This window comes from Trichomycterus rosablanca, chromosome 1, assembly GCF_030014385.1.
Source record: "Trichomycterus rosablanca isolate fTriRos1 chromosome 1, fTriRos1.hap1, whole genome shotgun sequence".
NCBI classification, from domain to species: domain Eukaryota; kingdom Metazoa; phylum Chordata; class Actinopteri; order Siluriformes; family Trichomycteridae; genus Trichomycterus; species Trichomycterus rosablanca.
The window spans coordinates 74,961,476-74,974,686 of record NC_085988.1 but is presented as its reverse complement, the minus strand read 5'-3'; the positions used below and the strand labels follow the sequence as shown (position 1 = coordinate 74,974,686).

General features: G+C 40.9%; 1 protein-coding gene across 1 annotated transcript in view; it reads left to right on the top strand.

Annotated features, from left to right (window-relative positions):
* Positions 1-12,609, top strand: part of tbc1d30 (TBC1 domain family, member 30) — a 33,540-nt gene extending 20,931 nt beyond the window's left edge. The window contains exons 6-14 of the mRNA XM_063006529.1: positions 456-641; positions 737-905; positions 1,014-1,182; positions 2,314-2,419; positions 4,620-4,726; positions 5,880-6,019; positions 7,040-7,246; positions 8,684-8,749; positions 11,510-12,609. Coding sequence (XP_062862599.1) covers positions 456-641; positions 737-905; positions 1,014-1,182; positions 2,314-2,419; positions 4,620-4,726; positions 5,880-6,019; positions 7,040-7,246; positions 8,684-8,749; positions 11,510-12,444 — 2,085 coding nt within the window. The 3' untranslated portion in view covers positions 12,445-12,609. The remainder of the gene's footprint in view (positions 1-455; positions 642-736; positions 906-1,013; positions 1,183-2,313; positions 2,420-4,619; positions 4,727-5,879; positions 6,020-7,039; positions 7,247-8,683; positions 8,750-11,509) is intronic.
* The last annotated feature ends 602 nt before the right edge of the window (positions 12,610-13,211 follow it).

Sequence of the window (13,211 nt, the reverse complement as noted above, 5' to 3'; positions counted from 1 at the left end):
ACTAAATACTAAAAATAAATTTAGAGAAAATGGGGGAAAATGCATAAATAAAAATAAATAAATATATTAAACTACTTGTGGTGCTTACAAGGATAACCCAGCACCACTCTCTAGTCTCAGGTTTAAGTCTCTGGTTTGCGTCTCTGTGGTGCCACTGGCCTGTCTGGGCACTCAAAAGACACATTTGGTCATGTCTAAGGAAGGAAAGGTCGTCTGGAGTGTATTCTCTTCGCCGGTGCAACTGAGACTCCTCGATTCTGGTAGAAGTGTTAGCATGTGTGTTGAAGGAATATGGATGAAAAAGCATAGTCCTCTAGATGAATCAGCCAGTGGTTGTTGTAATGTATTTGGCAGTTTTACATGTGATGGAGGAGGCGTGTGCTAGCCCTCAAAACTTCTTGGCTACCAGAAATTGTGTAAAATCTTTGTTGTAATTTCTTCATAATTTCTTCCAGGACTTGCACAGGACTGGCTGCAGTTCTTACTGTGGTCAGGAAGCAGAGCCAGACCGGGTGGTACTGAAGCGGGTCTTGCTGGCGTATGCCCGCTGGAACAAAACTGTCGGTTACTGCCAAGGCTTCAATGTGCTGGCTGCCCTCATCCTGGAGGTCACAGAGGGCAACGAGGGTGATGCCTTAAAGGTTTGTGTAAATGTCTGTCACCCCTATACTTTACCTCTCAGCTTAATTCCCTGACATGAGATGATCGTAATGCTTTTTACTATGTGATCTTTCAGGTGATGATTTATCTGATTGATAAGGTGCTTCCGGACAGCTACTTTGCTAACAACCTGCGGGCTCTGTCTGTGGATATGGCTGTGTTTAGAGATCTGCTCAGGCTTCAACTTCCTGAGCTCTCTCAGCACCTCCACCACTTACAGAAAGTGGCAAACCGGGCAGGAGGAGGTAAGTGAGACCTGAATGGTTTGATAAAGCAGCATGAATACCTTAATGGTGTAACAAATAGTTATCTGTCTTTACTTTTGGATAACAGTCACTTTTATATTCTTACAGGGAGCTACGAGCCTCCGCTCACCAATGTATTTACCATGCAGTGGTTTCTCACCATGTTTGCCACCTGCCTGCCCCACCATACTGTGCTCAAGATCTGGGACTCAGTCTTCTTTGAGGGCTCCGAAATGCTGCTACGTGTAGCCTTGGCTATTTGGGCTAAATTGGCAGAGTGAGTTATCCAGAGGAATTCATTTCCTACACATATCTAATGTAATGTACATTGAGGAACATCAAATTGTCATTTGTTTTATGTAAAAATTATATAATATAAAGATGTGCTAATGCTTAGTATAAACTTTATGGCCAACATTTTTGGACACCCCTCCTAATATTTATTATATTGATTATTTTAACCACACCGGTGTATAATATCACTTATACACAGTCGAGTCACATTATTGTAACCACCAGCTTATATCCAGAGTAACCGCTGTGTGCAGCATGGACAGCAGCTAATTGGGCTGGGAGTGACTCAATAAGGACCTGGTAGGTTGTCACAGGTATCTGGAGCCATGCTGACTGCAGTGCATCCCACAGCTGCTGGAGGGTGTGTGGTGGAGAATCCATAGAGCGAACACAACGATCAAGGTGGTCCCACAGATGCTCAATTGAGTTCAAGTCTGGGGAATTAGTGGGGCCAGGATAGTACTTGAAAGTCTTGGTCATGCTTTTCCAACCAATGTCTGACAATTCTAGCCGTGTGACATGTCGCATTGACTTGCCAGCATTGTGATGACAGCAACGAGGGATATATGTGCAGACAGCCTATCGTACACCTTATATACCCACCAAGCCAGCTCACGAAACATGACTTTCTTCATGAGCTATGCGCTGCCTCTGTTGAAAGTAGGAAGTGGTCATAATAATGTGATTGACTATAAAATAAACTACATACTTTCAACTTTGTGGCAAGAGTTTTGGAAAGATCATTTCCTGCTTGTGCGCACTATGCAAGCTCCATCTATTTGACCAGTTTGTTGTGGAGAAACTCACCAAACCCTGACCTCAACCCCATGAAACATTTTTTGAATGAATTATAACATTGATTTAGTAAACATCTTTTGACAATATGGGCACACATTCCCACATTCTACCAACATCTTGTGGAACGACTTTCCAGAAGAGTGTAGGCTATTAAAGCTTTAAGAATGTTTAAACAATTGCCTAGAGTTTTGGAATGGGATGTTTTTTAGGATCATGGTCAGGTGTCCACATTCTTTTGTCCATATGTGTCATGGTTGTGTTCTTAAAGCCATGGTAAAATGTGACAGTCCCATGAATGTCATTTTCTCTCTTTTAGGAGGATTGAAGAGTGCCAGACTGCAGATGAATTTTACAGCACTATGGGCTGTCTGACGCAGGAGATGCTGGAGGACAACTTGATCGACTCCAATGAGCTCTTGCAGGTAACGCTCCAATTTACATTTACATTTATGGAATTAAACAGAAGCTTTTATCTAAAGCGACTTACAGTTATGACCAAATACCATGCAAGGAATTGACCGGTAAGGGTCTTGCCCAGGGGGCACAACATTGGCAACATTGTAATAGTGGAACTTGTCCTGTACCCTAACCTCTGAGCTATGGTTGCCCAAAATATTTACATTTTCACCATTTAACAAACTTTTAATACAAGCAATAGGAAACCTGACTCAAAGGTCCAACAGTGGCAGCATTGCAGTTATAGGACTTGAACTAGTGATCTTTTGATTAGTAGCAAATACAAACCTTGAATCTTTTTCATGAACCATTATTTCGTTGTAATTTTTGGTTAAAAGGAAGGGCGTTTGTTGTAAAAACTGTGCCAAGTCTGGTACACTGTGGCATTCCCTAAACACAGGGAAAACTAGGGCTGGGTATCGCCACTAATTTCCTGGATCGATTCGATTCCGATTCACAAGGTCCCGATTCGATTCGATCTTCGATTCAATTTCGATTCAACACATTTAGGCATATTTGAGTTACATTAACAGGTTTTGTTTAAATATGTACAGATGTACAGAGAACGAGTGTGATAATTGTACAAAGAACACTCATTATTAAAAATATTTGTTTTTACATAAATAAGTAATCCACAACAAAAAACAGTAACATAAATTTTTTTTTTTTTTATTATTATTTTATATGTCTGACACGCTACAACAGTGTATGTGTAATGTAAACATACACCTGGCTGTTGCACAGCTTATGCCAAGTTCACACTACACAACTTTCTGATTTGCCGGGTCGCTGTACAGTTCACACTGCACGACTGATGGGTGATGGGGGGGTTTCACATCTACACCATCTATCACCAGGAGGAATCTCAGGAGTCTGTCTGGTCTCCCAAACTACGTTTTGTCACAAAAACACACGTGAGAAGTGACGAGGGGTTTAATGAAACCACGTCCTAAAATACACTCCAACAAGTAGCGAGCGATCAAAGTTTGTGCGCTGATGAGCAGCGTAATATCAAAGAGAAAAAAATAAAGGAATCTGAATGGATTTGGCAACACGACCAACAGGGATTGTTCTGAAGTTGGAGGTTAATAAATATTTTGTTTTGTAGAGAACGATAACTATATTACGCTCCTGCTCCACTTGTTTACAACCTCTCCCGTGTGTTTCCCCTCGCTGTTTCACATTGATTAAGAGCCGATTTGCTCCCGAGCCGGCAAATCTAGCGCAGACCAGTCGCCGAAAATCAGGGCAGAAATCATGTAGTGTGAACCAGGCATAACTTGAGCTTCTGCCATGCTGAACTGATGTGCAGGTCAGATCTCGTTGCACGAAAAAACAGCGGCTGGTCACGCGAAATTAAAGAAGGTAACAGATTTCCGTGTACACCGTAAAAAGGGGCTCATTTAAAAGATCGATCTCGCGTTTATATGAATCGATATCGGATCGTTCAAATAAAGATCGATTTGAATCGAAAAATCGATTTTATAAACCCACCCCTAGGGAAAACAGTTGCAGTTAACGGATGCAGTGTCTTTTATTATGGATGGCCTAATGTTGCGTTATTGAAATGATTAATAAGTGATTACACAGCATTAACTCATTAAATGCCTTCTTTGGGGTGGCACGGTGGCTAAGTGGGTAGCACTGTTGCCTCACAGCAAGAATGTCCTGGGTTTGATCCCCAGGTGGGGCGGTCCGGGTCCTTTCTGTGTGGAGTTCTCCCTGTGTCTGTGTGCGTTTCCTCTGGAGCTCCGGTTTCCTCCCACAGTCCAAAGACATGCAAGTGAGGTGAATTGGAGAAACTACATTGTGCAAGACTGTGTTCGATATAACCTTGTGAACTGATGAACCTTGTGTAATGAGTAACTACCGTTCCTGTCGTGAATGTAACCAAAAAGTGTAAAACATGACGTTAAAATCCTAATAAACAAACAAACAAATGCCTTCTTTGTTGTTGACCTTGTAAACTTGTATTGACAAAGTAGGAAACTGTCTGTAAAGAATGCAGTCATATTGGATGGCTTATAACAATTGATTAATAGTTTTATTTTATTATAATAAAAAATTGTAGGATTACGGTAGCCATTAAGAAGCAGTGCATAGATTCTGCCATGGCAAACATGCTCCAGGTTCTAAAGTGTGTGTGTTTTGTGTATTCTCTTGCAGACAGTCTACTCCATGGCCACTTTCCCCTTCCCCCAGCTGGCTGAGCTGAGAGAAAAGTACACGTATAATATCACTCCTTTCCCAGCTCCAGTTAAGGCCAATGGCAGGTAGGAAAAATGAGAAAGCCTGTTAGATTATGCCACGTATATTATGCCACTGTGGACGAGTCTTATCAGCAAGTTATTTACATTTACATTTACATATTCGGCATTTAGCAGACGCTCTTATCCAGATCAACTTACAGAAGTGCTTCCATAGTGAACATTAACTTACTCTAGTTTAAGTAGACAACAGTTCAAGAATATAAATATGCTAAAACCCTGTTAGAACCAAAGGGTTTTTTCTTTTTTTTTGCACAAGAAATGAAAAAGAGCATTAGTAAGTAAGTACATGTCAGCTTAAGTGCTTAGTAAATAGGTGGATTTTTAATCGTCTTTTGAAGACAGCGAGAGACTCAAATGTTCGGACAGACAATGGAAGTTCGTTCCACCACTTGGGTGCAAGTACAGAGAAGAGCCTTGATGCTTGTCTTCCCTGAGTTCTGGGTGGAGGATCAAGTTGAGCAAGACTAGTGGCTCGGAGGTTGCGTGGTACATAGCAGGGTTTGATTAGACCTCGAAGGTAGCTTGGGGCTGGTCCATTTTTGGCTTTGTAGGCGAGCATCAGTGATTTAAACTGAATGCGTGCAGCCACAGGAAGCCAGTGAAGAGAACGCAGCAGTGGGGTGATGTGGCAGGTTTTAGGTTAGTTAAAAACCAGACGAGCAGCTGCATTTTGAATGAGTTGCAAGGGTTTAATAGTAAACATAGGACGACCTGCCAGGAGGGAGTTGCAATAGTCCAGCCGTGAGATTACAAGTGACTGGACAAGAATCTGAATGGCTTCCATAGAGAGAAATGGACGAATCTTCTTGATGTTGTAGAGGAGGAACCGGCGTGATCTTGTCATGTTGGCTACATGAGAAGAGAAGGTCAGCTGGCTATCCAGGACAACACCAAAGCTTCTTACATTATTCGATGGTCTGATCAGGGAGTCATTAAGAGCTGCTGGATCTTTTGCAGATAATAATTGATTCAAGTAGACTTTTGTGTTCTTTATATTAAGCCAAAATTTTAATTTTAATACAAAATCTAATAAGGTGTTTCTGGGTGGAACCGGGCATGCCTTGACCCTGACCAGGATAAAAACTGTTGATGAAAATGAAATGAACTTAAACATACTGTAATACAAACTTAAAAGTAATTAATTTTCCATTTGTAGTCAAGGCCTGCATGGATGGGAGAGTGATGATGATGGTGACATGGATGATGAGGATTCGATCGTCACTGCTCTGGGATGTTTGGGACCACTAGGTGGCCTCCTGGCTCCTGAAATTCAAAGATACCAAAAGCACTTAAAAGGTCAAGTTCCTTTTCTTAACCAGTAGTGTATATGCACAGTTTGAAAATGTGTGCAGTGTCTTAAATCACATTGTACAGCACTAGATCATGGCTGTTTAGTTCTTTAGTCATTACTGTAGTGATGACTACCTTAATTTTAATTTTAAGATAAAACCAAATTGGCAGGAGAGGGCCGAAGCTCATTCACTCACATTAGATATATTCCTTTGCAGTCTTCTTATAGTAGATTTTTACCAGATGGGTCTCTAACCCCAAACTCCAATTATGGAGAGCTGGGCAACATTGCAGAATTACAGTGTAACTCAACGTACCCTAAACTCGAAATATTTGAAACTCAACGCACTTTGGGGAGAAATATGTATGTAAATATGCGCCTTTACTGAACGGAATACAGTATTCCAAGATCATGCATCCACGATTAGGACGCATAAGAAAACCACAAAGAAGTAAAGGTAAAGTGCAGGTTTTATTGTATTTTTATATTAACTTTTAACTGTTTTCAATTGTATTTCAGGTTTTTTTTTTATATTTGTGTTGTTTTCAGTGTACAAGTGTCAAAAACAACCCCATTATTTTACATTACCCCAAAATATATGCAGTTCCACAGGACCATGGAATGCATTAACAGCTTTCCCATACATCATTATGGGTAAAATACCTTGAAACTTGTCTTTTAAACTCATAGCCAGTCCCAGAACCAATTAGCTTCGAGTTTCAAGGTACCACTGTATTTGAAATGTGAATTGCGAAAGTTCTGTTCAAACAGTAGCAAATGTAAAAACAGGTCGTACTTTTAAGGCACAATGGTTTGATTACATTAATATAGTAAAAAAAACAAAAAACAGTTTTTAGAACTGTAGCACTGTGTAACCAGTTGATTATTTGCAGCCGTCTTTGTTACTATTGTCTGAAAACATTGAAATTACAAAATTATGTAATATTTCACAGGCCTTTTGATGATATGGCTTTTTTGTATCAATTTAATCTGACAATCTCCTCTTTTCTATATTGTCCTTGCAGAACAACGAGGGGAGCAGAGTTCTCCCTGTAGCAGCATAGCCGAACTGAGCCCCGGGGCAGTGGGGGCAGGTCGAGCCGAGCATCAGACCACCATAAACAGCATGATGCTGGAGCGCATGAGTACAGACGTGAGAGCGCTTACCCAGCAGTACTACCGCACCAAGAGACGTCAGCAGCAACAAGCCAACCTGCTCTACATCCAGACAGGTAGCTAATGCAACAACATTGCTGAAGCATCATCTCATCTAGCAACATAAGCACAGAGACAGTGATAGAATAAGGTACTGGACTGGTGATCACCACCTTGTTGCCACTGTTGGGCCCCTGAGAAAGGCACTTGCTTGAACTGTATTTGGTCATAATTGTAAGTCATTTGGTCTAATGCAGAAAGTGTATATTTATAAAATACAATCAAGTTGGTCAGTCAAAACATTAACTTTATCTACATTTGTAAGTAAAATAAAGGTATAAGAGAATTACTAGATTACCAAAACCACAATTTATATTCAGTATTTATTTCAGTATTTTAACATATTTTTTTTATAGTTATATAAATTAAAAGGATAATGGGACAGCGCCCCCCCATCCTGCAAGGCAAATCTCATTTAACATTTAAACATATATGGAAATACACTGTGTTTAAAATACTGGAAGTGGTTTAACACCCATTTGTGTATTTTTTTTTTTATATATAACCAGGTTAAACATATCCTTTATAGCTAACTCAACTAATATTATTGCCATTAGTTGTCTAGGCATGTTGTGTATAGTTGATTGCTTTACCAGTTTATTAACTACAATTGGATTCACAGATTTTTGGCAGTTATTATAGGACCGTTATATATTAATATATTGGTCCGTGTATTAGCCAAACAGTTTACTAGTTTAACCTTATAGTGTTATTATTTTAATTACTCACTTACTCAGTTTCTTAACCGCTTATCCAATTAGGGTCACAGGGGGTGCTGGAGCCGCCAGTCCATCGCAGGGCAGACACACATACACACACCCATTCACCTATAGGGCAATTCAGTGTCTCAAATTAACCTGACTGCATGTTTTTGAACTGTTGGAGGAAACCGGAGCTCCTGGAGAAAACCCATGCAGACACAGGGAGAACATGCAAACTCCGCACAGAAAGGACCTGGACCTCACCACCTGGGGATCGAACCCAGGACCTTGCTGTGAGGCGAGAGTGCTACACACCGAGCCACCATGCTGCCATTATTTTAATTAATTGTTTATTTTAATAGTGTTAGTATTTTGTTCATAATTACATATGTGTCTTTATTGGTGTCTCAGATTCAATAGGCCCTTGGTTCCGTAGATCCTGACATTTACACTCACGACATTTAGCAGATGTCTTTATCCAAAGTGACTTACATTACAGTTACAGTATACATTCTAAGCAATTGAGGGTTAAGGGCCTTGCTCCAGGGCCCAGCAACAGCAACCTGGCAGTGGTGGGGCTTGAACCAGTGAACTTATGATTACTAGTCCAACACCTTAACCACTAGGCTACGGCCTGACCTTTTTTGTGAATCTATGCAATGAAATGTATTCAAGTATCTCCATCCACAGCTGAAAAGGGATTAAAATGTGTGTGAGTTCTATCATAGGCAAGTTGTTATATTTTCTCTTCAGGACCGCCCGTGGAAGCTGAGCCTGTTGCACCTCATCAGAACAGTAAACACACAAGCCCTGACACTGGTACTGCCTCTCAGGGTTCTGCTCTAATAGTTTAGAATATGGTGCTGGGGTGATGGTTAATCAGAGGTGGCTTTAATGCGGGCACTTTCATTTATTCTTTTATCACCTAACCCTATTTAATAATGATTATGCTGGGAATATTTCAATAAGGTAAATATCTATTTTCACTGACCAAATAAAAAAACCCTTGTTACCCTTGTTTTAACTAACAGCTGCCTTTTTCACTTTTAACCTAAGACGTTATTTAAATGGTAAACTCTTCTACAGTTTACAGTTTCTCTGAAAAAAAAAAAACCCCAAAAAAACCCCACTGCATTTGGTGAATACTTTTTCTAGTGTACTTTATAAAGTTTTATAATTTCATGTAACTGTGACATGGCCTACTAATTTCTTGTTGTGAATAGGATTTGCTATAGCTTTGTCTTCTTGTGCCTATAAAAATAGGGCAAGTTTCATTAAAAATAGGGATTCATTAAAAACTGCATGGAACTGTGGTCTCTTGCCAAGGTCAGGTTGAAAACCCAAACCGTCAGCTGATACTGATTAAAAATTTATGAACATTTTCAATTCAAAAACCACGAACAAATGGTCTTTCCTGGTACTGAAGGCTGCTGGTACATGGTTGACACTGACCACAGTCAAGCAAAACAAGCAAGTTTGGCATTGTCATGTGTTTAGAGACTAAAAAGAAGCCTCTGCTCCTGTTATTGATCACCTGCAAACTTAGTTTGACCTTCAGGTTGCATGTTGTAGTGGGATTTTCTTCCGTGCACAACAGCCTTTAAACCCATTGTGATGTAGGTCTTTTTTGGCTGTAGACGACATCACCCATCACCCACACATTTTTTTAATGTTGTCCAATCATTTAGTATCAGAAGCAGAACATTTGCTGGGAATCCTAGGACATGCATTAAGTTACCTATGTGTATTCTTAATATGTATATACATTCTTTAAATATGGAATACGTTTTATGGGCACTTAGCATAGCAGTGGCACAGCAGTTCATTAAGCTTTACAACCACCACTGAGACCCAGATTTAAATCTCAGTGGTTCTAAGGCTGGACGGGTGTCGACAAAGACATGATTGGCTATATCTGAGGTAGGGGGGTAGCCGGAGTCCTTTGATGGATTGGCAAAATGTTCATGGAATTCCTGCCTTGCGCTTATTGTTTCCATTGGGAACTGGGTTTGTCACAACCTGACCAGGATAAAGCTGTTGATGGAAAATTAAAAAAATTATACTAAATATTAGTTACCAGTAAATACCTTCAGTTATTGGGGCATGATACACTGCCTGGCCAAAAAAAGGGTCACCACCTGAATTTAACTAAGCAAATAGGTAAGAGCCTCCCACTGGATAATTACTGCATGGGTGATTTATGTTTCAGCTGGCAACAAGTTATTTAACCCTAACTGATGCAGTGAGTAGCTTCTCATTTGTTAAGCAACCATGTCGAAAGACACATCCTGTGGTCGTGGAAAAGATGTTAATCTGTTTCAGAAGGGTCAAAGGAGAAGCTGAAACTACTAAAATTGGGTTAAGAACTGTCCAGTGCATTATTAAAAAGTGGAAAGACAGTGGGGAAACATCATCTTTGAGGAAGGAATGTGGTCGGAAAAAAATCTTGAATGCTCGTGATCGGCGATCACTTAAACGTTTGGTGAAATCAAATGGTAGAAAAACTACAGTAGAACTCAGGGATATGTTTAATAGTGAAAGTAAGAGCATTTCCACACGCACAATGCGAAGGGAACTCAAGGGATTGGGACTAAACAGCTGTGTAGCCTTAAGAAAACCACTTGTCAGTGAGGCTAATCGGCAAAACAGCTTCAATTTGCTAGGGAGCATAAAGATTGGACTCTGGAGCAATGGAAGAAGGTCATGTGGTCTGATGAATCCAGATTTACCCTGTTCCAGAGTGATGGGCGCTTCAGGGTAAGAAGAGAGGCGGCTGAAGTGATGCACCCATCATGCCTAGTGCCTACCGTACAAGCCTGTGGGGGCAGTGCTATAATCCGGGGTTGCTGCAGTTGGTCAGGTCTAGGTTCAGCAACGTTATGTGCCTAAAGAATGAGGTCAGCTGACTACCGGAATATACTGAACGACCAGGTTATTCCATCAATGGATTTTTTCTTCCCTGATGGCACGGGCATATTCCAAGATGACAATGCCAGGATTCATCGGGCTCAAATTGTGAAAGAGTGGTTCAGGGAGCATGAGACATCATTTTCACACATGGATTGGCCACCACAGAGTCCAGACCTGAACCCTATTGAGAATCTTTGGGATGTGCTGGAGAAGACTTTGCGCAGTGGTCCAAATCTCCCATCATCAATACAAGATCTTGGGGAAAAATGAATGCAACTCTGGACAGAAATAAATGTTGTGACATTGCAGAAGCTTGTGGAAACGATGCCACAGTGAATGCGTGCCGTAATCAAAGCTAAAGGCGGTCCAACGAAATATTAGAGTGTGTGACCTTTTTTTGGCCAGGCAGTGTATTTTGCCATATTGCCCATTTTCTGCTTTCACTGGGTACTTTTTCTTATCTAAAAATTGTAGCAGCTGTACAAAGTCAAATCAAATCCAATCACTTTTATTCATTTTTTTTTAACTTGATTTATTAAAATGAATTTACCCTTTGTTGATTTAGCTGGTGTGGCTGCATTTAATTCTTTTTTTTTTTTCTGTCTGCTTAAATAGTATTTCATGTTTACTAACACTGTTTCTCATCACTCTCTATTTTCTTTATTCTAGGCAGATGTCCAGCTACTGGCATCTTTGCCTCCCAAGTCCATACTTCCCCTGTAGTCAATCATCTTTTCCTGGGAAAGAAACCTGGAGTTGCTCAGCATACATGCAGAAATAGTATGCTCCAGGGGCTTAAGGGTTCCCCTGGCCCACTTCCTCAATCCCAGTCTACCCCCAACCTTAATTACAGGACTTGTACGATCAATCAGTCTCCGTGGCGTGATCATGTTCGTGCTCATCGCCGAAACCTGGCGCGGGCTCGAGCCCAGCTGGGCTTCGATGACTCTTTGGAGCTGGAGGATACAACTGGCAGCTCTGGGGACAAAATCAACAGAGAGGGGGAAGAAGAGACAACTAAGGAAAAGAAAATGCAGGACGAGGAAAAGAAAACTGAGAGTGAAGATCAGGACATAGTGGAGAAGCCAGTGCAGGGGACTGTAGAACAAGAAGACCTGGAGATCCAATTGAGAGCTCAAGATGAGAGCTGCACAGAAGTAAACAATATTGAAAAGCAACTGTCCACTTTAGAGCTAGAACCACCTGAGCAAGCACCTTCTTCTGTACTAAATGATCCAGAAATACCTACACCACTACCACAGCCAGAACTCCAGGATGTTTCACAGTCACAGTCAAAGCCACAGCAGTTTGTCCCAGCAACAGCATGTTCCACCAGTCACACGAGTTCTGACTCGTCTAGCTCAGAAAGTGCAGAAAGCTCTTTAAAGCAGAGTTCCTCTGTAGCCTCCATTCCTGAGATAATCACTAAACCGCAGCAGATTTTTTCCCCTTTCCCCTGCGTCAAAGCACCCCGCAAGTCCATAGCCGCCCGGAACCTGGGTCTGTACGGTCCTACTGCCAGAACTCCCAATGTCCACTTTCCTCATATGAGCAAAACCATGAATCGAATGGGAAATAGTATGACTGTGTCCACTAGGTGGTGATGATCGGCAGGTTAAATGAACGTTGCAGTGTTTTCAACCTAAACGCTACCTAGCAAACAACAGTGTGTGTGCAGTTTCCACAAAGCAGTTTTAACATGTTTTCCTGTATTAAAATTCAAATCATCATAAAAACAGTGTACACAAAACCAAATTGAGGGTCTTTGGGCAGTCAATAAAAATATAAACATATATTAAAGCAAATTAATGAGTAGTTTTATACAGTTGTCATAAAATGCTAGTTTTTAAATAGCTGACTGGTGAATGTTACGCGCTTAGAACAGAATCGCTCCGGTTTCAGTATCTGATCAGTATCAGCTGATAACTAGAGCTTTGAGATTAGACTTATATGGATATATATATATATATATGTGCCTGAACCCTGCCCTACAAGACTAGGAGCTTTGCACCCCTGTCAGTATCGGTAAACATGTTTAAATCTTATGGTACTGTGTGTTTGTGTTAATACACCGATCAGACATAACATTAAAACCACCTTCTCACTGTCTGTTATCAGCTCCACTTACCATACAGAAGCACTTTGTAGTTCTACAACTACTGACTGTAGTCCATCTGTTTCTCTGTATGCTTTGTTAGCCCCCTTTCATGCTGTTCTTCATTGGTCAGGACCACTACAGAGCAGGTATTATTTGGGTGTTGGATCATTCACAGCACTGCAGTTACACTGACATGGTGGTGGTGTGTTAGTGTGTGTTGTGCTGGTATGAGTGGATCAGACACAGCAGCGCTGCTGGAGTTTTTAAACACCT